The 26,217-nt window shown below is 42.2% G+C and overlaps 1 protein-coding gene across 3 annotated transcripts in view; it reads left to right on the top strand.

Moving 5' to 3' along the window:
- TRAPPC8 (trafficking protein particle complex subunit 8) overlaps window positions 1-26,217 on the top strand; it is a 1,294,567-nt gene that overhangs the window by 579,254 nt on the left and 689,096 nt on the right. For all 3 annotated transcript variants that reach the window (XM_086965686.1, XM_086965689.1, XM_086965688.1), the window contains one exon: window positions 2,021-2,121. In XM_086965686.1, coding sequence (XP_086821812.1) covers window positions 2,021-2,121 — 101 coding nt within the window. The remainder of the gene's footprint in view (window positions 1-2,020; window positions 2,122-26,217) is intronic.

Raw genomic sequence — 26,217 nt, 5'->3', positions numbered from 1 at the left:
CTATATTCCCGTATCTGGACGATTGGCTGATCAAAGCAGAATTTCCAGAGATAGTGCTGCATCATCTGCAGGAGACAACTCAGTTGTTGCACAGGTTGGGTTTTTCGATAAATGTACCCAAATCTCACCTGGTGGCCTCCCAGCGCAACCTGTTCATAGGTGCGGTACTGGATACAACTGTGTGTCGTGCATTCCCTCCTCCTCAAAGGATTCGCGACATACAGGAAATGATTCCTTTGTTTTTCAATGTAGCGGTCGTTCCAGTCCTGAAGGTCCTCTGCTTGCTCGGTCTGATGGCTTCTTGCATTCTGTTGGTCAACCATGCACGCTGGCACATGAGGGCACTCCAGTGGTGCCCCCGCAGGCAGTGGTATCAACACAACGGAGATCTCAGGGAGTCAGTGAGGATCTCCAGAGAAACTGCAGCAGATCTGTCTTGGTGGGGCATGGAAGGCAACCTGTCACAAGAAAAGCCTTTTCATCTACCTCCATCAGTGGCCACAGTGATAACGGATGCATCCACTCTAGGGTGGGGTGCTCATCTGGGGTTCTGGAGGTCAAGGGTCTTTGGTCTCCAGAGGAAAGGTTGCTTCACATCAACCTTCTAGAGTTGCGGGCGATACGTCTGGCACTCAAGGCCTTCCTCCCTTCCCCTCGCGGTCAGTCAGTCCAAGTCCTGACGGACAACACGACCGCGATGTGGTATGTCAACAAGCAGGGAGGAGTAGGGTCACAGTGTCAGAGGAGAGACTTCACCGCTTGGACCCTAAGAGGACGGTGAGCTTTTACCTGGACAGGACACGGGAGTTCAGGTTGGATGACCAGCTGTTCGTAGGCTTTGCTGGTTGCAAGAAGGGGAAGGCGATGCACAAGCGCACGCTCTCGAGGTGGATCATCCTATGCATTAAGATTTGCTACGCCCTTATGAAGAGCTCACTCTACTAGAGCAAAGTCATCAACATCTGCTTTGTCTAGGGGTGTTCCAATTGAGGACATTTGTAAAGCGGCGACTTGGGCCTCCCTCCATACTTTCGCGAAGCATTACTGCTTAGATGCCGAAGTGAGGAGGGAGGGCCACTTTGCGCATGCTGTCCTCCAGGATTTTCTGGAATAGAAGCGTGGACACCCTCCTCCGGGAGTGGGGACTGCTGTGGGACTCTATTCACAAGGTGAGGAATGCACTGGTAGATGTATCTATCAGAAGAACAAGTTACTTACCTTCGGTAACGCTTTTTCTGGTAGATACAGTATCTGCCTGTGGATTCCTCACTGACCCACCCGCCTCCCCGTTGTCCAGTCTTTTATACCTGAGTAACTATAATGTATTTATTTTGTTGTCAAGGAATTGTTTATTTCAAATGTTTGATTGCATTTGTTTCACACTGTGTGTGTTACCTTGATATTTGTGTATTGTGTATACTGTGTATATCTCTACTGTCATTGGTCCGACCGTGTGTCTCGAAGGCACGGAAAAAAGGGCGCAACTGATGTCATCACGCCGGCGTGGGCCTAATATGGTGTTGGGGACGTCAGCGGAGTCGCGCACGATGCCGTGCCTCTGTGACATCGAACCACGTCGGCGCAAAGCTACAAAAAGAATTTCCGAATGGTGTTGACGCAGGGGTATATTTGCAAGGTGAGGAATCCACAGGCAGATACTGTATCTACCAGAAAAAGCGTTACCGAAGGTAAGTAACTTGTTCATTACTGCCATGAGTACTTTCTTATATTTTCTGAGCATGGCAAGCGCTTTATAAATTGTCTCAATCGCGTCAAAGGCTTATCAACTGGTGGATGGGGGATGATATAGCAGAATGAAAAGGAACTGTAAGCTGAAGGGGCTGCATGTGTTTGTGTGTGTGCTGAGGTTGGGGAGGATTCATTTATATAACAAACGTGTTTTTAAATATTCTGTCTAATTATTTGCAAAGACCGAAATAAAAATGCTGCTGACTGAGCCTGAGGGTTTGATGAGGTTTTAGCTGCTGAATTAGTCATAATCGGTATTTATTTCTTGCAGGAAATGGCAGCTATATCAGCATTTCTGCAGCCTGGAGCTCCTAGGCCCTACCCAGCTCATTACATGGATACAGCAATTCAGACATACAGGGATATTTGCAAGTGAGTTAGTTCATTTACCGTCGATGTGTTATTCTAAAAGAGCTTTAACATAATGTATGCAGTGTGGTGTTTTTAGCCTTACTTGTTTATTTTATGAGGAGAAACTAGTTTTGACAGTAAGAAATATTTTCTAGAATGCGTTTGCTCACTCTTTCACTCTTTTTCCCTCTTTCACTCACCCATATCTCCGTTTTCCAACTTCATTTATTTCTATTTATGCCTCCAGTTCTCTGCCTAGTTCCCCATTCTTTTTCTCAGAGCACTCGTCTACGCTTCTGGAACTCCTGAAATTTAGAAACCAAATCCTTCTCGCCTTCCCATCTTTTATTTCTGGAAACTACTGTAAGTCTGCAGTCATTAAGCTTGGCAGTCTGAAGCCCATTCTTTGGCCAGATCTGCTGTACATGGCAGTGTGTGTTCCCTATCCAGTACTAAAAGGTCCGCAACAAATTACTTTTGATAAGAGTGGTCAGTTGAAGTAACATGTGTGCCATAAGTTTTCAGTAGTTAATGAATTGCAATGTAGTCAAGGGAAAGCTGATTTGTACACTGCTGGTGTGTGCCCCAGTCACTAGAGGTGAGCCTCTCTTCTTGGCTCTAAAAGTATATGAAAATTGGCCCCTGAGCAAGAGTTGCTTTGCAGATTGACTGAATAGTGGGCACTAAGCTGGACACAGCTTTTGTGGAAGCCCTTAAGAGGGGAACAATTAAATATATATTTTTCAATGAGGTGCCATAGTTGATTCTTTTTATGTGTTATAATTTTTATTAGCATTTCATAAATACAATACAATAAATAAACATTATGTATCTTAAAATACGTTATAGTAGAGAAAAAATAATGAATACATTTGTAAATATAAAAGCAGATGTATCATAATCCATAGAATAGTAGAAAAATAAATAAGGAAATTAGGGGCAAAACGTATATCAAATAAAGGAAATACAAACATCATTAAATATTAAATATTGAATATAAAATAGTAAAGCATTAGACCATTAATTTGACAACAAATCAATAAAAGTGGAAAATGATAGAATGTCAAGCTAGTAAAACATAAGTTACATATTTCATTAAAAGAATTCATTTGGAATATTATAAGGGAATGCATTATAAAGAATACAGAATCATACCAGTATTACGTATAAATATAATCGTAAAAGGTTGACTAATTGAAGACAATACAGCATAGTCATAAGTCATCGAACTAATAGTGCCCAAAGGTCAATATAATAGAATGAACAAAATAATCTAAGAAGTAAGGTTAGCAACAGATATCTTTTACCTGCAGGAAAGGATCCCATATCTGTAAAAACAACTCAGTTTGATCTTGAATGTTATAGATGACTCTCTCATGTGAGGCAATTTGGATCATTGATGCTAACCAAGTCTCTTGTGATGGCGGAGATGAGTATTTCCATTATCTTAGTATACAAATTTTAGCAGTAGCTAATGCAGTGTGAACTAGACGACATTGCGGTTTGGAAAGGGTAGGGGAATCCTGTAAATCATGCAGTAAAATTGTTGCAGGCGAGAGTGGTAAATGTAAGGGGACGGTGTTACGCAGAAATCGACCTATATATAAGCAGTAAAGGTTCACCATGGGACAATTGCATATGATATGCACAATGTCAGTACCAGAGGCATTACATCTCCAACAACCATAGTTGATTCTTAAGTTTTTGCTTCAATGCATCCCCATTCTGATAACATCATAGTAAGAAGGCAGGGCAGTAATGTAGATCTGGTGAATAAAATGTTACAAATATTGCATACAAATTCTCTGACTTTAATCCAGGAGTTCTAATAATTATCCTACACTATTGTGCAGGGATCTATAGGTCACAGACATCATTTGCTTTGAATAATTCAGATTGTTAAGCAGATGGTTCGTGACCATGCTGGTATACTATCCCCTCACCTTATTCTAGGCTTAACCATTTTCACCTTGAGGATGTGTTGAAACCTTTTTCACCAACAGTACGTCTGTTACCCTATCTGAATGATTGGAGAGCTAACTGATATGACCCTAGATACTTGCAAGTGTGTCCCTCTTTATAACCTCAAGATTGGACAGGATGCATTAGTGCAGTATTGTAATCTGCAGTTCAGTATCTGGTTACTCAGACCACACATTTAGAAGTGTTGGTACAACTATTGTACACATTTATATGTATCTGTGGAACATATGAAACCTTCCAAATCATTAACCCTGGTGAAATATAGAGACCACTCTTTGCTGATAAATATCTAGGATTGAGACCAGGTGCGTCCAGGCTTTTCGTTGTGTTCCTAACTACACAGCATAGCGGAAGCTTTTGCCCCTGGATCAAGTATTTCTAAAAGATATTAGGCAGCATTTTAGTTAGGAACATGAAATCCCCCATTAATTATTTTTTGGGCAATTTTTTCCAGACTATGAAAAAAGATCCTGTAACATTAAAGGTGAACTAAATGAAAACATTATTTTGCAAACCTTGATTAAGTTGGAGTGACATGGCATAAATATAAGAACTCCTTCTTAGCAAATTAATTTAGAGAAAAAAGAACAGAAACAAATCATGTCCTTATATTATGACACCTAAACCTTCCTGCATTGTTTGTTTTCAGTAGTACTATAATCATCTGGAGAATATACATCAACCTGAGAGTTTGTGGAAGAGATTACTTGTCTGATTCAGATTTATTTCCTCACTCTGTTGAAAATAAAAATTGCTTAATCAGGCTGAGATTCTGAAGGGGATTTAATCTGGAAATTGAACAGGTGCAGTGGATCTGTAGGAATGGACACCTCAGTGTTCTCATTTTGGTAGAACATCTTCACCTTTAGAATAATAAAATGAAGGTGCAACATAATGGGAAACCTTTGAATTCTGTACCCATTGGAGCCTTCAGTCTTCACTAAGTATGTCTGCTGTTAGGGAGCTCTCCTGTGCTCATCGATGTCTGCTTCGATCTGAATGAGCTCAGTAAACTAATCTGATATGACATCATAAAGTTAAATACTGTGCCACCCTGGAGCACTGACATCAGATTTTTTTCTGCATCCTTCTCCCACTCTTCTGCACATATTCCCTCTCATAGTATCTTTTTGAAGTGTTTGACCCGTATGCCTGTCCTAGTTTAAACCTGAAAGTTATGAGTAGGGAGCTACCCTTTCCGACAGGAAAAGGATTGGGTCAACAATCATATAAAAAACAGAGCTCCTTCTCCTGAATTTTATGAGTCGTAGGTGGTATTCAAATCCTAAAGGGGACGTTCACGTCAATGGAAAGGATTTGCAATATTGTACGGGTGACCACATTTACAACTAAATATATGTCAGACCCAAGAGTACCATGAAGAACTTCATATACACAAAAAAATCTTTTTAGAGATTTCATTCATTTATTTTGAAAGTTTAAAATTAATAACACAATTTTGTTATATAAAAAAAATACACATTCGCTTTTTGCAAAAAATCAAGACTATGTAAAAATCTTTAAATTATTGAAAAATGCTATTATAGCATTGTTTCCACAAACATGTTAAAACATCATATTTATTAATGAATAGATTGTTATAGGAACAAACTGTCGACGCGGCGTTTCGGTGCCTCTTTTAATCTTGCACCTTCTTCAGGACTTGTTCACTGATTTGTCACATCTATAAAAACATATCACAGTCCATTTCATTAGGTCCCATCCTCTTTAGACAACTATTGCACATAGATTGCTAAACATATTAACGTATCCCCTAGTATTTGGTAACCCCAACACCTTGCAATCCAAGATCTACTTTCTCTTTCTTATGCATTACTAAGTTTCTACATCTTAGTATACCTTAGAGGGAATACCTGGCTGGTTCTAGTGTATTTTCACAGGTATAATGTGCCTTAGTCTTATATTATAGACACAAATGGGGTGTTTCTTAAATTAACATAAGGGACTGGCAGGTTTTTGGTTCATTCTTTGCTGTTCAGTCCCACCCATAGGTATTTCTCAACTTACCCAGGTGAATTATTCCCTGGATCTGTTTTGTCAGTCTTTGTGAGCCTGTTTGCATCTGCTCATATTTCTTTCTTATCTTTTGTTCTAGGAAGAAATATACCCTATATTAGGTTGCTGTTTCTATCATGCATTGTCTCTAGTGTGATGTCCACTGATACAAGTTTTTATCTTATATATCGGTTTTGTTGGTATTTCGCTCGGATTAGATAAAAATGGACCAACTTCAATCCTATTTGGAAGAAACATATTCGTTCTATAAATAATTTCCTTTTTATTCTTTTTTGTTTTCAAGGGTTTATGTCATTACATAATTTTTCACTCATATTGGATCTAAGTGAACCAGTTACCATTTTACTAATGAGTTTGCTTGAAAAGCGCATTAATACGATTACTTCCCTACTCGTCAGTCATCACTATGTATTTCAAATTCTGATTTAAGAGTCCTTACCGGTCCTATTTTCATATTCTCTTGAATGGTTGGGCAGACGCCTCTGGGAGCTACCTTTCTCTCTTCCTTAAACAGCTTTATCTAAGGAACAATATGTATTATCAGTACGTTTTATTCTTACTTTGCTTACTAAAGTATTTACTATTTGTATTAAAGATCTTACCTTTCTGGTTAAAGGGAGTTACTTTATGCTTGATTCCCTCCTTTTGTTTATCCAATGTAGAATTAGCGATCTCTTAGTTGGAGCTTTTTTTTAAATTAGCTGACAACTCTAGAAAAACAGATAAGGATTGTATTTACTCCTTCTAAAAATATATGTTATTGGTGCCTGCTATCTCTCTAGGTATAGGTTTTAGTAAAGCCCCCCTCTCTCCTACTTACTTGTTGGCGGTAGCTGAACTGTGTGGCGTCCTCCTCCTTTCCGAGTTTTTTGGAACTGATTTACCATGTTCCTATCACTAGTTTATATACCATCCCTGATTGGTTAATTAATTCCACCTGAAATTCATTTTCTGAACAGGTTGTTTGGAGTCATCTACACGGTCGCCATCTTGTAGTGTGTTCATTTGCTTATATTTTGTATTAAAGCCTTCCTTTTTTGTTCATATACTGGCCTTGCATTCTGTAATATTCTGTTTTTATAATGATGTTAATCTTATTATTAAAATTAATTTGTGCTAGTAATTTATGCTCGATGGTATGTATATTTTCGTTCTTATATTATTTAGCTTTGTTAATAATTCCGCTAAATACCCACCGCGTCTATTCCTCTTATTTTCTTTTATTTGGGTATTCTCAGTGTGCTCAATACATTTTCCAGCGTTTCCTTCTATTGCTCAAAAGCACGATCGTTCAAACCGGACCTCTCCTATGGCCGCCATTTTGAATAGGGAGACTGTGTTCTATATTTCCAAGCGGCTTTTTACCTGGCTGCCGCGCTTTCAATCTTGACGGTGTAACGTTATAGACACCTATTATGTGTGAACACAAAATACTTATTTACATTTGCTATTTAAAAAAAATAAAGGACTCTCGGTAATAATCTTACTCGATATATCCTATTTCGTGCTCGCCATCTTGGATTGGGAAAAAAAACGGGTTGGTATCGTTCTGTCCATCGTCCACATTTACAACCTAATAACTTGATAGTTCATTGGCAACAGAATCTATAGGTGTGCCCTTATTATTCTACCCTTATTTATGCTTAGAGAGTATTTTTAGCCATTATTAACTTTATGTGTAAATTTGACATTGATTATTAAGTTCCCCCCTATTTGTCTAGTTTAAACCCTACCTTGTCATGTTATAGTCTACGTATCAAAAATCGGAGTCGCAAAAAGGCATTCACTTGCCATGAGGTTACAGTACCATCTTTAGTGGGGCACTCGTTATTTCATTAGATCTATGGATCTTCTTATAAACATCTACCTATGCCATTGCCTAATAACTACCTATGTCATTGCCTCATAAATACTCATGTAAGTCTTTTAGAATTACTAGGCTAGTTTCCTCCCTAATCCTTAAGTCTTGTCAGTTCTGGCAGGAGATGGTAGTCTTGTGGATTTACGACTAATTTTATAAAAAGGAATTTACTCAAAAGTAGACTATTTTGCACCTACTATTTACTATTGGGCGGTTCATTGCATACATATGTTCTGCTCAGCACTAAATCACCTATTAATTCTTAGTTCCATATCAACTTCCAGGTTTTATCCACTGAACTAACTAGGGCTTTAGACTTATATTAAAGGATTCTCTCCCATTCTTCTTTGTTGTTCAATCCTGTTTTATAAGTGCTAAACTTAGACATATAGTATTGTTCCCTTTGTTTGCGTTTTCTAGTTGCGTCTCTTCCTCTTCTGTTCAGACTTACAGCTTCTAATACACACCATCACAGATCTTCTACTTGATGGCCCTTTACCATCCAATGTGCTACCAGGGGTGCTGTTATCTTTTTAGTACGGATGGCTGACTTGTGCTCATTTATTCTAACTCTGATTTCCCGTTGTGTTTCGCCTATATATGCTTTTCCACATGGGCAATTGATCATATAGATGACATTTTGGGTTCTACAGTTAAAGAGGGCTTTATGTGTGTGTGCTATTTTACCGTAATTTATATCTGGGCCTGGTATTATTGAAGGACAGTTTTTGCAATTTCCACAAGCGAAATTGCCTGTTGGTGTTGAACCATCTATGGTTCTGATCAGATTCCTTTTATTTCTATTAGGGTAAGTTTGGACCAAGCAATTTCTGATTGTCCTATTCCTTCTAAAGGCTAAAATAGGTTTCGGTATTGGTACTTCGCCGGGGTCATTTATCAATTTCCAATTACTATTGATACAGTTTTTTAATTTATTAGATATGCAGGAGAAATTGGTCACAAATACAATAGGTTTAGCTTCATTTTCCTGTCTGGTTTTTGGTTCAAAGAGACTCTCTCTATTGTAATACTTGGCCCGTTTGTAAGCTTTTTTTACCATTTTTTTCGGGTACCCTCTCTCTACAAATTTCTTAATTAAAACATTTGCATGCTTATCATATTCTTTTTTTGTGGTACAGTTACGCCGCACCCTTAAAAATTGTCCAAATGGTATGTTGTTTTTTTGAGCAGCTGGATGATGACTCTTGAAGTGGAGCATGGTATTACGGTCTGACGGTTTAGTAAATAATTCCACCGCCAGAAAGCCCTCCACATTCTTTATTTTGATATCCAGGAAATCGCATTCCTCGTTACTGTATGAGGAAGTAAATTTCAAGTTTTCATCCCCAAGATTTAGCCAGGAAAATAATTCTAACAACTCTTCTTCATTTCCTTGCCATATGAAAAAAATATAATCTATAAATCTTGACCATTTTGAGATATTTTCATAGAATGGGGCCATTGTATTAAAAATATGTTTATTCTCAAAGTCCGCTACGTACAGACACGCCAGACTGGGAGCACAGGTGGCTCCCATGCTGGTCCCTTTTGTTTGTCTATACATATTTTCTTTAAATAGAAAAATATTGTTTTTAAGGATAAGTTCTAAACATTCTATCATGAAGGTTGAGTGCTCTGACAGATCTTCCTCATTTGCTAGCATCTTTTTAATCACTTTTATGGTATCATTTTGGGGGATGTTTGTGTAAAGCGCTTCTATATCAAGCGTTACCATCCATTGAGTGCAAGGATTAAACTCAGTCCCTTCCACTTTCCTTATCATATCCGTTGTATCTTTTATATATGCTGGTTGGTCTGTAAACAGTGGTTGGATACATTTGTCCACATATTTGCTTAAAGGTTCCGTCAAGGAGTTTAAGCTTGAGACTATCGGCCTCGTGGGCGGGTCATTGATGTCTTTATGTACCTTTGGCAACCCGTAGATTGCTGGGATGGTGGTGTTTCATTGTTAAGGAAGTTGAATTCTTCTTGATTAATGACACCATCCTCCCTAGCCACCTGTGCTCCCAGTCTGGCGTGTCTGTACGTAGCGGACTTTGAGAATAAACATATTTTTAATCCAATGGCCCCATTCTATGAAAATATCTCAAAAGGGTCAAGATTTATAGATGATATTTGTAGTATTCTGGGTTTAGTATTTATATTACTGCACTTCTCTGCTTCTAGCTACTCAGCCAGTGTGAGTGTTCCAGCTTAGAATGTGAGTGTGATTGACATGAATGGAATGCTTGTGTGACTGGTATGAGGGTGGCAGTTGGAGTATGGGCTGAGTAGCTAGGAGGCTGCTCCTGGTGGGGCTGCTTGTTCCAGCATAATACTTCTTGTAACTAATCTATGGCTGAATAAACCAACTTCAAATATCAACCACTACTGCCTCGTCTACATTCTTACGAGTATGTATGGACTTAAATACTACAATATTTTTTTTCAAATGGCAAGGAAATGAAGAAGAGTTGTTAGAATTCATTTCCTGGCTAAATCTTGGGGATGAAAACTTGAAATTTACTTCCTCATACAGTAACGAGGAATGTGATTTCCTGGATATCAAAATAAAGAATGTGGAGGGCTTTCTGGCGGTGGAATTATTTACTAGACAGTCAGACCGTAATACCATGCTCCACTTCAAGAGTCATCATGCAGCTGCCCAAAAAAACAACATACCATTTGGACAATTTTTAAGGGTGCGGCGTAACTGTACCACAAAAAAAGAATATGATAAGCATGCAAATGTTTTAATTAAGAAATTTGTAGAGAGAGGGCACCCGAAAAAAATGGTACAAAAAGCTTACAAACGGGCCAAGTATTACAATAGAGAGAGTCTCTTTGAACCAAAAACCAGACAGGAAAATGAAGCTAAACGTATTGTATTTGTGACCAATTTCTCCTGCATATCTAATAAATTAAAAAACTGTATCAATAGTAATTGGAAATTGATAAATGACCCCGGCGAAGTACCAATACCGAAACCTATTTTCGCCTTTAGAAGGAATAGGACAATCAGAAATTGCTTGGTCCAAACTTACCCTAATAGAAATAAAAGGAATCTGATCAGAACCATAGATGGTTCAACACCAACAGGCAATTTCGCTTGTGGAAATTGCAAAAACTGTCCTTCAATAATACCAGGCTCAGATATAAATTACGGTAAAATAGCACACACACATAAAGCCCTCTTTAACTGTAGAACCCAAAATGTCATCTATATGATCAATTGCCCATGTGGAAAAGCATATATAGGCGAAACGCAACGGGAAATCAGAGTTAGAATAAATGAGCACAAGTCAGCCATCCGTACTAAAAAGATAACAGCACCCCTGGTAGCACATTGGATGGAAAAGGGCCATCAAGTAGAAGATCTGCGATGGTGTGTATTAGAAGCTGTAAGTCTGAACAGAAGAGGAGGAGACGCAACTAGAAAACGCAAACAAAGGGAACAATACTATATGTCTAGGTTTAGCACTTATAAAACAGGATTGAACAACAAAGAAGAATGGGAGAGAATCCTTTAATATAAGTCTGAAGCCCTAGTTAGTCCTTTAATAACAGGATAAAACCTGGAAGTTGATATGGAACTAAGAATTAATAAGTGATTTAGTGCTGAGCAGAACATATGTATGCAATGAACCGCCCAATAGTAAATAGTAGGTGCAAAATAGTCTACTTTTGAGTAAAATCCTTTTTATAAAATTAGTCGTAAATCCACAAGACTACCATCTCCTGCCAGAACTGACAAGACTTAAGGTTTAGGGAGGAAACTAGCCTAGTAATTCTAAAAGACTTACATGAGTATTTATGAGGCAATGACATAGGTAGTTATTAGGCAATGGCATAGGTAGATGTTTATAAGAAGAGCCATAGATCTAATAAAATAACGAGTGCCCCACTAAAGATGGTAGTGTAACCTCATGGCAAGTGAATGCCTTTTTGCAACTCCGATTTTTGATACGTAGACTGTAACAAGACAAGGTAGGGTTTAAACCTGACAAATAGGGGGGAACTTAATAATCAATGTCGAATTTACACATAAAGTTAATAATGGCTAAAAATACTCTCTAAGCATAAATAAGGGCAGAATAATAAGGGCACACCTATAGATTCTGTTGCCAATGAACTATCAAGTTATTAGGTTGTAAATGTGGACGATGGACAGAACGATACCAACCCGTTTTTTTTCCCAATCCAAGATGGCGAGCACGAAATAGGATATATCGAATAAGATTATTACCGAGAGTCCTTTATTTTTTTTAAATAGCAAATATAAATAAGTATTTTGTGTTCACACATAATAGGTGTCTATAACGTTACACCGTCAAGACTGAAAGCGCGGCAGCCCGGTAAAAAGCCGCTTGGAAATATAGAACACAGTCTCCCTATTCAAAATGGCGGCCATAGGCGAGGTCCGGTTTGAACGATCGTGCTTGTAAATGAGCAATAGAAGTAAACGCTGAAAAATTTATTGAGCACACTGAGAATACCCAAATAAAAGAAAATAAGAGGAATAGACGCGGTGGGTATTTAGCGGAATTATTAACAAAGCTAAATAATATAAGAACGAAAATATATATACCATCGAGCATAAATTACTAGCACAAATTAATTTTAATAATAAGATTTACATCATTATAAAAACAGAATATTACAGAATGCAAGGCCAGTATATGAACAAAAAAGGAAGGCTATAATACAAAATATAACTGAATGAACACACTACAAGATGGCGACCGTGTAGATGACTCCAAACAACCTGTTCAGAAAATGAATTTCAGGTGGAATTAATTAACCAATCAGGGATGGTATATAAACTAGTGATAGGAACATGGTAAAGCAGTTCCAAAAAACTCGGAAAGGAGGAGGACGCCACGCAGTTCAGCTACCGCCAACAAGTAAGTAGGAGAGAGGGGGGCTTTACTAAAACCTATACCTAGAGAGATAGCAGGCACCAATAACATATATTTTTAGAAGGAGTAAATACAATCCTTATCTGTTTTTCTAGAGTTGTCAGCTAATTTAAAAAAAAGCTCTATTAAGAGATCGCTAATTCCACATTGGATAAACAAAAGTAGGGAATCAAGCATAAAGTAACTCCCTTTAACCAGAAAGGTAAGATCTTTAATACAAATAGTAAATACTTTAGTAAGCAAAGTAAGAATAAAACGTACTGATAATACATATTGTTCTTTAGATTAAGCTGTTTAAGGAAGAGAGAAAGGTAGCTCCCAGAGGCGTCCTCCCAACCATTCAAGAGAATATGAAAATAGGACCGGTAAGGACTCTTAAATCAGAATTTGAAATACATAGTGATGACTGACGAGTAAGGGAGAATAATCGTATAAATGCGCTTTTCAAGCAAACTCATAGTAAAATGGTAACTGGTTCACTTCGATCCAATATGAGTGAAAAATGATGTAATGACATAAACCCTTGAAAACAAAAAAGAATAAAAAGGAAATTATTTATAGAACGAATATGTTTCTTCCTGATAGGATTGAAGTTGGTCCATTTTTATCTAATCCGAGCGAAATACCAACAAAACCGATATATAAGGTAAAAACTTGTATCAGTGGACATCACACTAGAGACAATGCATGATAGAAACAGCAACCTAATATAGGGTATATTTCATCCTAGAACAAAAGATAAGAAAGAAATATGAGCAGATGCAAACAGGCTCACAAAGACTGACAAAACAGATCCAGGGAATAATTCACCTGGGTAAGTTGAGAAATACCTATGGGTGGGACTGAACAGCAAAGAATGAACCAAAAACCTGCCAGTCCCTTATGTTAATTTAAGAAACACCCCATTTGTGTCTATAATATAAGACTAAAGCACATTATACCTGTGAAAACACACTAGAGCCAGCCAGGTATTCCCTCTAAGCTATACTAAAATGTAGAAACTTAGTAATGCATAAGAAAGAGAAAGTAGATCTTGGATTGCAAGGTGTTGGGGTTACCAAATACTAGGCGATAAGTTAATATGTTTAGCAATCTAAGTGCAATTGTTGTCTAAAGAGGATGGGACCTAATGAAATTTACTGTGATACGTTTTTATAGATGTGACAAATCAGTGAACAAGTCCTGAAGAAGGTGCAAGATGAAAAGAGGCACCGAAACGCCGCGTCGACAGTTTGTTCCTATAACAATCTATTCATTAATAAATATGATGTTTTAACATGTTTATGGAAACAATGCTATAATAGCATTTTTTAATAATTTAAAGATTTTTACATAGTGTTGATTTTTTGCAAAAAGCGAATGTGTATTTGTTGTTTTTGTATATAACAAAATTGTGTTATTATTAAATTTAAACTTTACAAATAAATGAATGAAATCTCTAAAAAGGATTTTTTTGTGTATATGAAGTTCTTCATGGTACTCTTGGGTCTGACATATATTTAGTTGTAAATTTGGTAACCCGTACAATATTGCAAATCCTTTCCATTGATGTGAACGCCCCCTTTGGGATTTGAATACCACCTACGACTCACAAAATTCAGGAGAAGGAGCTCTTTTTTTTTATATGCTAGTTTAAACCTGGTCATTCTTGTAATGAACAGATGTTGCTAATGGGCCCTCAAGGCGTCTGTTTTTGTTGCCTGGGTTCTAAACACAGCTGCTGGTTATGTGAGAAGTAAATGCACACTAAAGCTAGCTAGAAGTGGGAAGTTAAGTTCTCTGTGGCACATGCCAGAGTCAGGCACCTCTCCAGTTGATCCAAATCCAGGCCCTGTGCCAGATATTTTTATTTATTTATTGAATTTATATGGCACACAGCTACTCAGAGGTTTCCCAGTGCCTGCGGACAATGCAAGACAAGAGGCAAGGGCCAACTGGAGGATACAAAATTTACTGGCTTTCAAATGTTTGTGTAATTTGAGGTACTGCTTTTTTAAGGCGTTAATGGATAGGAAGGGAGTTACACAGAGAGGGAGCCAGGAAGGCAAGAGTGTCCTCCCATTCTAGCTCGTTTGATTCTAGGCAACTGACCAACTTTAATTGATTTGAGGATCGAAGTAGACGTGAAGGGCGATAGTGTTGCACCAAGGCACTTAGATAGTGGAGAGCAGAGCCCATGTTTATTCTCTACATATAACAGAGGGCTTTACATTTGGCGTGATTATCAATTTTCAGCCAGGCAAGTTCACGAAGTATGCCAGAAGTGGGAGCCGTTCTAGGAAGTTGGCAGAGCCGTCTTGCAGCGGAATTTCGAATTACTTCAAGCTTGTGGAGCACTTACTTGCCAGTGCCCAGATAGAGTACGTTACCGTAGTCCAATCTGGATACGACCAAGGCCTGGATGACCGGTTTTTGAGTGGCTGAGGGAAGCATCCAGAGGATTTTCCTAAGCCACTTTAGTATAGCAAAACAAGTTGAAGCAACTTTGATCACTTGCTGCTTCATCGACAGTTGGTCGTCAATTATGACACCAAGGTTGCCTGTCGATTGTGATGGGAGGGGAAGATCACTCGTGTGCGGAGGCCAATGTTGGGGGCCCCAGAGGGTTTTATTGTTGCCGAAGATGAGGAGTTCCGTTTTTCCCCCATTTAGCTTGAGTTTATTTGCGTGCATCCAGTCTGCTATCTTTATTAACCCTGGTTGGAGAGAGGGTGACTTTAAAGTTTCCTTGGAGGAAAGCGAGAAAATAGGCTGGGTGTCATCAACGTAGGAGTAAATAGTTAAGCTTGCTTGCTCTGCTAACGTGAGCAGAGGGCTGACATAGATGTTGAAGAGCAATGGCCTTAGAATGGAGCCCTGGACGACTCCATATGGAGACACCTGAGTCAGGGAATGAGCAGTTGAAGAAAAGACCTGAAAGGGCCTATTAGATAGAAAGCTGGACAGTCACTTGAGTGCCTTACCGCCGATGCCCTTAGCATAGAGAATTTTTAGGAGCAGGGGGTGGAAAACAGTATAGAACGTTGCACTTAGATCCAATAAAATAAGTGCCACCATCTCTCCTTTGTCGACTAGTTGACAAATATTCACAGTAACTCCTAGTAGTGTGGATTCTGTGGAGAAACCGGCTCTGAAACCTGACTGAGATTGATGTAGGATGTTATGTGTCTCAGCAAACTTAGTCAACTGGAGGTTAAGGTGCTTTTTCAGGATCTTGGAGAGAACGGAGAGCAGAGAAATGGGGTGGAAGTTAGAGAGGACCTCCGGGTCAGAGTTGCCTTTTTTAAGCAGAGGGAGGACCATCACATGTTTCCTGGCCGTAGGAACCCCGGCTTCCTGGAGTGATGTATTAAGGAGCTCCATGATAGTGCTGAGTGTAGAGAGGTCTAGTTTTTGACGAACCGCAGGGGGGACCGGATCCTGTGGGGAGCCAGACGTGATGCTTGTAAGAATATTACAAAAAGAAAGGATGTCCAGGGGAGTCCATTCGTCTAGTTGACTGTTGCTACTGACTTGAGCTACTTCCTGTGAGATACAAGGTATTGTGGAATAATTAGGTAGCAAATGAGTTAAGGTAGGTGAATGTTTGTAAAATTCGGAATAGATTTTATCAATTTTATCCACAAAAAATGTTGCCAAATCATTACACTGTGTGAAGTCAAGACCCGGAGGCTCGGGTTGACAGGTGGCACCAGAGAGTTCCTTCACTACTTTAAACAACACTTTGGGGCAGTTTTGTGAGTGTAGAAAATGTGATTAGCGTGCTCAGCCCGAACAGCGTTGCACATTGAGTGGTAGTTGTTTAAAGCTAGTTTATACGGGGATTTTTTTGCCGGCTCATAGTTTTTCCGATAGCGCCTTTCTAAATGTTAACATTTAGTTTTTTCGATTTTAAATTTTTCCGAGAACCACGGCGCTAGAAGGCGATGGTGGTCCAGTATTTTATTGGACAATGGGAGGCATGCATCAATGGCAGAAGTTAACAAATTATGGATGACCTCATTGTCATCTAAGTTTTCTCTTGATATTACCGATATGGTGTTATTCAGAAGAATATTCAGACTGATATCTAGATTTTTCCAGATTCTGCAATTCAGAGGACCAGAGAGAAGCTAAAACTCTTCAGGCACCGTTCAGGTGTAATCTTAAATTCCACAAGAAAATGGTCGGACCAAAGAATGGGAATGGCTTGCTTGCAAGGAATGGTGGTAAGGTTGGAAAAAATTGGATCCAGTAAATGCCCTGCCTCAAGAGTGGGGCTTGAGTTATGGAGAAAGACATTCAAAGAGGCCAAGTCGGCTATGAGAGTAGAGCTGGTAATGCAGGAATCTTCATTAAAGTGTAAATTCAAATCACCTAAAATCAAGAAGTTAGGGGCCTCTAAAAGTAAAGGGGCAATGAGGTCTGGGAGTGCAGCTGCCCAAGGTCCAGCAGGTCCGGGGGGTTGGTGGGGGAGGGGGGGGGGGGTGGGTGGTAAATTAAGGTCCCAGAAAGAGTGAAGTTGGGGACAACAAAAGTTTAAACAGACCGGCATCACAGTCCTTAAAACCCAAGTCTTCCCATCTACAAGTGTAGGGGGTTTTAAAAATTATTGCTATGCCACCACCATTCGGGACTGCACGACTCTTACCAAGATAAGCGTAGTTAGTGGGAAGTGCATACGCAATATCGGGTCCGGAGCTCTCATTAAGCCAGGTCCCTGTTAGAAAGATGGCATCAGGTTGAGATTCGGTAAGGAGAAAAAGAATACCTCCCTTATGTTTTGTGAGTGATCTACAATTAAGGCTAAAAAATGTGAATTTAATGTGGGGCTCATTATTCTTCTTGGTCCTAGTCGACGTTAAGTTGTTTTCATGACAGGTGGAATTCGAGTGGGGACGCGGTGGGAACGCGAGTCAACAGAATGGGCAGTTTAGAGAAACGGTATCCAGAGAGAAAGGCGAGTATTGTGGGTAGGAGACAGGCCGAAGGGCCAAAAGGGTTTTGACGGCATAGGTTATGTGGCCGTTATGGGTTTGGGCAGGGGTTCTGGCCCCAGGTCTCGTCCGGTCGCGGATGGGCGCAGACGGGCTTGCCTTTGCAACCCTTACAGCCCAAGATCCAGGCCATCCTGGACTGGGCAGCTCCAACAACCCAGACCCGTGGCTTGACTAGGTACTACAGGAGGTCTGTGAAGGGATATGGGTCCATTGTGACTCCCTTCACAGAACTTGCCTCCAAGAAGATGCCCAAAACGTTAAACTGGACAGTTATCTGCCAAAAGGCTTTTGACTTCCTGAAAAGGCAATGTGCTCAGCACCAATTCTCAAAGCTCCTGACTAAACCAAGCAGTTTGTTGTGCAGACTGAGCTAGGGATAGGAACGGTCCTATCCCAGACCAGTGATGAAGGCCAAAGCCAACCTGTTGCTTTTATAAGCAGAAGGCTTTTCCCCAGGGAGCAGCACTGGAGTGCTATTGAGAGGGAGGCCTTTGCTGTGGTGTGGCCCCTGAAGAAGTTGAGACCATACCTGTTTGGTACTCACTTCCTAGTTCAAACTGATCACAGACGTCTCCAGTGGCTAATGCAGATGAAAGGTGAAAATCCTAAACTGTTGAGGTGGTCCATTTCCCTACAGGGAATGGACTTTATAATGGAACACAAACCTGGGCCTACCCATGACAATGCAGATGCACTTTTTAAGTTCTTCCACTTAGACAATAAAGACTCTTTAGGGAAAGGTTAGTCTCATTCTCTTTTGTTTCGGGGAAAGGGGGGGGGGTGTAGGTGGGGAGGGTTGTGAGAAAGTGTCCTTTCGCTGCACGAATGCCCCCACTTTTTGCTGAATTGTTGATGTACTTTGACTGAGTGTGCCCTGGGCTCCTGCCAATCAGGTACCCAGGGCCTATGTTGTTTCCCTAAAACTGCATTGAAGACCGAACCCAATTGGCACTCTCTGGCCTCAGAATCTGCTCCTGGTAAGTGATACTACAGGTACCCAGGGCACTGTGGCCTGGGAAGGCCCCTAAGGGCTGCAGCACTTATTGTGTCACCCTTAGAGGCACTTCACCTTTACACTCACACACTGCCTTTGCAGGCTGCGTGTTTTGGTGCAGAACAAAGTGAAGAGTCCACATGGTACACATCCCTGTGTGCCAAGCCTACAACCCACTGCCCTGGCATACATCAGTCACCTCTCTAGCTGGGAGGTTATAGGTACATGAGTTCTCTACCCCTACTGTGTCTACGCCAATTCTTAGACCTTGTAAGTGCAGTAATGCCATTAAGAGTATATGGTGCTGGGAGTTTGTCAGTATGAACTCCACAGTACCTTAATGACTTTACTGAAAACTGAGAAGTTTGGTATCAAACTTCTCAGCACATTAAACCCACACTGATGTCAGTGTGGGATTTAGTGAAAAATACACACAGAGGGCATCTTGGAGATGCCCCCTAAAAAATGACCTAACACTAGACGTTGCTCTTTTAACTAGTGGCACACTGTGGTGTTGTTTTCCACTTACTTGCACGCATTGAGGGATCAGCTCTTTACAGCAGCTTGACCTGTGCCTGCACGCCTGGTCCGACCCTTCAGCCTATCACGGGGGCGGAAGGCGGGGCAGACCCAGGCACACTCAGGGAGGCGAGCGGTTAGCCCTCTAGCTCTCCCCTACTTGAGGGACATAAAGCAACTCGTCGGTTCAACGCGCAGCGTTGACGCGCAGGGTTGCGCCTACTCCTGCACCGAAGACGAGCCAAAGACCAGCCCGTCTGCGCCCGTCCGCGACAGGACGGGACTAGGGGCTGGGGCTATGGAGGATCTTATCATTCGCCAGGACATGTCCCCCAGTAGTAGGCTACCATATAGCCGGCAGGCTTTATTGGATATTGACAGGTATGCACCCATACTATGTACCCATAAGGCGGGTTGCAATCTGGAGGGGCCCTTTTCATGTTTAGGTTGTCAGGAACAATTTTCCATCTGTACTGAATCTACAACTCTCCTGTCTGAAAGACGGATCTTGACACCCATTTTACATCAAATAGGTCTGACTGACACTCCACTAAAGGACCCACCTTTAGACTGTAAAAACATACTATGTAATATTCGCTCCCTAGCCAAACATGCAACACAGGTATGGGGCCTCATTACATCTGAGAGTCCACATCTGTGCTTCCTAACAGAAACATGGTTGAAGCCACATACCACACCGGCTATTACGTTGGGGGTCCCACTAGGTTATAAGATGGTGAGGATGGACCGACCAATCAAAACTGGAGGAGGGCTAGCCATTGTGTTTAAACAGGAGCTAGACGTTACTATCATTGAGACAGTGTGCACTCCCCAGATGGAACTTCTAATTTTTAGACTCCACTCTAGCTCTAAAGAAAATGAGAAGGGAGCGGTAGTTTATCGCCCCCCAGGCCCATGTGAAAACTTCTCCATATTGTTGGTTGAGGCCCTGGCACCATACGTACAGGAGAACTCGGACTTTCTTTTGGTAGGGGATTTTAACATCCACAGCGAATTAGATAACTGTGTTGAGGCCAAGACCCTATTGACAGATCTGGACACCTTGGGGCTTAAAAAGATTAATCAGGGACCAACACACCGGGCAGGCCATACTCTGGACTTGGTGTTGTCTAATTCTAATGCTATAATATGTACACCTCCCATTCAGGTGGAATGGACAGACCATTCCATCATCAAATTTCATACTAGCATTAACCACAGACCGCAACCCACTCAGAGGGTGATGGCAGATACCAGGAGACCCTGGCATAAATTAACATCAGACGGTTTTAGGGGGAAATACATTGAACCCAGTTGTGGCGAATGTGTAGCCAATGTAACCACTGCGTTATGTAACTTCGAGGAAGCAGTGACACTGGCCATAGAGGAGGTCATACCTTTGAGAACTTTTAAATCTCGACCTGCTTCTAAACAAGAAGTATGGTTCACAGAGGACTTAAGATTATTAAAACTAATTACAAGAAAACTAGAAAAACTCTGGAGGGGAACTCACAAGGCAGAGGATAGGGTGAATTATAAGATCTCCCAAAACACCTACCACAAAGCCATCCGCGCTGCACGAAAACAACACATAGCTGCACAACTATCGGCAGCAGGAAACAACGCAAGGGTTTTGTATCAAGTTCTACAAACCTTTACTAAACCTGCTGCCTGTGAGACCATCGAGATAGCATCCCAGGAACTCTGTGACAACATCTCCCAATTTTTTGATAATAAGATCAAGGGTATATATGACAAAATAATTGCTACTAAAGATAACACCAAAAATAAGAACATAGTGGACAACATGGTTCACCTAGCCACGGGAGTACATACGGATATTATCCGCCCTAATAAGATGACAGAATTCCCGCCTATAACAACAGAGGAGGTAATTACTTTGATTAACCAGACAAAGAGTGGGTGCCCCTCTGATATCATCCCGGCACGCATTATGCCATTGGTGGCTGATGCTTTGGCCACAGGTATCCAGCATGTGATCAACTTGTCCCCGAGTACAGGGGAACTCCCCCTAGATTGGAAACGGGCACTGGTAAAACCCCTGAGGAAAAATAACACCATCCCCTGGACTGAATTGACAAATTTAAGACCCATTTCACTCCTTCCATATTTTGGAAAATTGACGGAGAAGTTTGTCAATCGGCACTTATCAAATTTCATTGAAAGTGCAGGGGGGCTGGATCCCTCCCAGTCTGGGTTTAAACCTAGGCACAGCACTGAGACTGCCTTGTTGTCCGTCGCTGACGATCTTCGTATGCTACAGGATGGGGGCTTTTCCGCTATCCTGGTGCTTTTAGATTTGTCAGCGGCGTTTGACACGGTGTCTCATGACATCATGACCTCCAGACTAATTGATATCGGCCTGGGAGGCAGAGTGCTGTCCTGGCTAAGGAGTTTTCTCACTAAGCGTACCCAAAGTGTCACCATGGGGACGTATCGGTCGGAGGAGGTGAAGATCTCTAAGGGGGTGCCACAGGGCTCATGTTTGAGCCCCACTTTATTCAACATCTATGTGGCCCCCCTGGCGAACATCATGAGATCCCACGGTTTTATTCCGGTATCGTATGCGGACGATACTCAACTCCTCTTTCCGTTTAAAACTCTGACATCTGAAGTGCAAAACTCCTTTGCCCGGGGTATGAAAGAAGTGGCCCACTGGATAGCCTCGAACTTCTTACAGTGCAACGTTTCCAAAACGGAGGTGATGCTCTTTGGGGAAGCCAAATGCCTGTGGACTCCTGACTGGTGGCCGCAAGATCTGGGCCCAGTCCCTGAACCTAAACAGTGTGTGAAAAATCTGGGAGTAAAACTGGATCAGGAGCTTTCATTGAAACAACATGGAAACCAAGTGGTGGGCTCCTGTTTCCATGTCATTGGGCTTCTCCGAAGAGTGTTCCCCCTGCTCCCTGATACCACTAGAAAAACCTTGGTACAGGCGCTTGTGTTGAGCAGGCTTGATTACTGCAATGGCTTGCTGTTGGCTGCCAACGAGGGGGTCATCTCCAGATTGCAGGTTGTACAAAACACTGCTGCACGCCTTGTCCTCAACGTCCCTGCACGTACTCCATCTAAACCCCTGTTAACTAAGCTTCACTGGCTTTCAGTGAAACAGAGAGTACTGTTTAAGACATGTTGTGTCATCCATAAGTGCCTTACAGGGAAAGGCCCTGAATACCTGACAAAAAAATGTAATGCTTACGTTCCCTCCCGATCTCTTAGATCGGGAGATCAAGAACTCCTATGTGTTCCTAGGATTAAGAAGGCAAGGCAAGGGGGTAGGGCCTTGTCAGTGGCTGGCCCGAAGCTGTGGAACATTCTCCCCAGAGAGATCAGACAATGTAGGGATCATCTTCCTTTTAGGAAGAAACTAAAAACTTTTTTCTTCCAATATTAGTTATACACCTTACTGTAATATTGCTACATTGTAGGACCTGCTCTGTTCAAAGATGACGCCAGAGGCGCGGAGATACTCCTTCGGGAGTCGATTCCCAGCGCGGTACAAATATGTAATAATAATAGTGTCAGGGCTGAGTGGCTGCTCCCCAGCTGCCACCATCAGATATGTTTCTGGACCCCTGGGTCTGCCGCTCTCGGGGGCCTGAAACAATGCACATCCCCAGGATGGGCAGGGTCCACAAAGGGGAAGCTTCAAAGGCTTGCTGCCTTTCTGAGCTTCCCCAGGCCTTTTGTTGCTCCCAGCAACTGGTCCCCACCAGTTTTGACCCCACTTTGGGCAGGAGATCCGGCGGGAAAACCAAGTGAGATGTGCCCATCTTTGCCAACCCCACCCATCAGGTGGGCGAGGGGAGGCAAGGTGAAGCACAACTCTCAGTCCCTGACTATCTTGCAGAATGAATGAATGAATGAATGAATGGAGTCTTCTAATGCACAACTTAGCCCAGGGGCATCAAGGCGCCAGATGGGGGGACCCAGCCAACCAGAGTGAGGCATATGCCCCCCCTCCCACTGGAGGGTGGCATAATATGGGGTGCACCAACCCCAAGGAAGGGACCCATTGGTCCCAACCTTTAATTACATGTAGCACCCCTAAATTTAGTATTTAAGGGCACCCCAAACCTTGACTCCTCAGACAAGCAACAACCAAGAAGAAAAGAAGGACCGAACAGCTGTGCCACAGCTAAGAAGAGGAGGACGCCTACTGACGTGGCTGCAGCCCTACCGGCCTGTCCCCACCTTGAACCTGCAGAAGGGAAACTCCGATGTGTCCTGCAGCCAGCAACCTCAAGAGCCCCGAGGAGCTACCCTGCCTACCAGGAAACACTTTGTCTCCCGTGAACATCGGATTTGTTCACCAAAGAGACTCCAGCTCCAGCGAAATCTGCGAGTCTGCACTCAACACCCCGGCTCGAGTTTTAGTGGCCCAATACCACAAGGAGGCCTCTCCGGTGATCCTGACCCGAGATCCCTGCCTTGCCTCAAGCCTCCAGCCGATGCCTGCAGCCTCAGTCCGGAGGCCCCCCCCCTCCCCCCCAACCGTGACCTGAGCTGGTAAGATCTGACCCTAAAAGACACCCCTGCACCCAACGCCCACGCAGCCTTGGGTGGCCCAACCAACTGTGTCTAGCCAACCCCCAGCATCCCAACTTACCTCTCCAATTGGTGTTCACACCCAGAAGACCTTCGTCCCCGAGCCTGCAGCGTGTTCGCAAACCGGAGAATCCCCTTCGAAATTAACTGGGCACCCGACGACAAACCAGCACCCTGCACCAGGCCGCCCTAGTGCCGCTGAGGGTATACCTTTGGTGTTAACTTGAACCCCCATTTGCCCTGAGCTTAAGTTCAGGAATTTTGCTCCCAAAACCTTGTGGCCTGCTCGTGAGCAGCCACCAACCAGAGGCTCCCTATCCAACAACAAAGTACTTACCTTTGAACCGATAACACTATTTTCTCCCATATGATAACATTGACTGTTTTCTATGAAAAGGTTTCAAAGTGTGGAGTTGGAAAATCTATAAAAGTCTCTAAAACTGTAACCAAATACCCAAAACGCTTTTACAGGAAATATTGCAGTGCAGTGTCCAGGTATACTACACTGTGAAAGAAAAGTAATCTGTAAATTAGTTTACTTGACATCCTATTGAAAAGTCATTACAAAGTATATGTAAAATATTTCAAAGTATTGCATTATCAGTAATTTTATTTTTTATTTGCGGTTTTTGTAGAGCGCAACACTCATCCCAAGGGATATCACAGCGCTTATGCCAAGCAGAAACTACTGATGACTGATACTTAAAAAGTTTAAAAATTGGGGAAGAGGTGGGTTTTCAACTTTTTTCGGAACAGGAGATAATTTGTGGTATGTCTTAAGTCAGTACGAAGCTCACTCCACCTCTTTGCTGCCAAGTAAGAAAAGGAACGACCACCTGTTCTAACTTTATAAATACGTTTGGTCCTAACCAATGCCGATTGAAGTGAGCGTAGGTTCCTAGTGGGGACATAAAATTCGATCTTCCCTTGAAGGATCGTGGGACCAGTCTTATACAGAGCCCTATGGGCATGGCTGAGCAATTTAAAGGCAGCCCTCTGGCGCATCGGAAGCCAATGAAGTTTCTTTAAACATTCCGATGCCGAGTCTAGCTTGCCTTTGTTGCAAATAAGTTTGGCCGCCAAATTCTGCAAAACCTGTAGGCGAGAGAACACGTGTTCATTCATCCCTACAAACAGCGCATTGCCATAGTCTAAACGACTAACCAATAGGGCCTGTGTAACTGAGCGTCTGCAGTCCAGAGGTATCCAGGGAAATAACCTAGCGAGAAGTTTTAGGATGGCGAAGACCTTGCCACAAAGGGATCGCACATGATCCTTCATGGACAAGACATCATCCATAATGATTCCCAGGTTTCTGACATGTTGTTTTGGAGTGGGGGCCAAACCCAATGAGGGTGGCCACCACGAGGCATCCCACACCCGTTTGGCGCCACCAAACAGAAGAATCTCAGATTTTCCAGCATTCAACTTTAAGCAGTGTGAATGCATCCACTGGGCCATTTCTGAGAGGCAGTCATGTAACTTGGTTTTAGTTATATCAGGCCTCTCATCCAGGGCCACCATCAGCTGCGTGTCATCCGCATAGGAACAGATGCCAATGCCCCACTTCCTTCCAATGTCGACGAGAGATGACATATAGACATTGAAAAGGGTGGGGCTCAATGAAGCACCCTGGGGGACCCCGCAGCCGATGGAGTTGTGCCTGGAATGGAACTGACCCATGTGTACTGCCTGAGTGCGGTTGCTCAAAAAAGAGTGCAGCCAGCTCAATGCAGTGGATTGGACTCCTTTACTCTGAAGTATGTTCAGCAGACAATTGTGGGATACCGTGTCAAACGCCGCTGACAGGTCAAGCAGTATCGGTGCCACTGCTCCGCCTTGATCGGTGGAGGATCTGATACTGTCGGACACTGCCAGCAACGTTGCCTCGGTGCTGTTGTTAGCTCTAAAGCCCGTCTGGGAGGGATCCAGGAGGAGGTTGGTTTCTAGGTACCTAGTCAGTTGTACATTGACCAATTTCTCCAAAACTTTGGAGAGATGGGGAAGCTGGGAGATGGGTCTATAGTTCTCTGGGTTGAGAATGTCAGATCCAGCTTTCTTCAAAAGGGGGATCACCGAAGCATGCTTCCAAGCATCAGGGAAAATGGCAGTACTTAGTGATTTATTAAAGAGTTGTGTGATCAAGGGACAGAGCGTGGACGCAATCTTTGAGAACACAAAATGGGGGCAAGGGTCCGAGGGGGAGCCGGATTTAACTGTGTTCATGGCTGCTAGGACCTCGTCCACTGGAAGTGG

Source organism: Lissotriton vulgaris, chromosome 4_1, assembly GCF_964263255.1.
Source record: "Lissotriton vulgaris chromosome 4_1, aLisVul1.2, whole genome shotgun sequence".
NCBI lineage: Eukaryota > Metazoa > Chordata > Amphibia > Caudata > Salamandridae > Lissotriton > Lissotriton vulgaris.
Note: the sequence above shows the minus strand (reverse complement) of the source record. Positions and strands in the feature narration are given on the sequence as shown.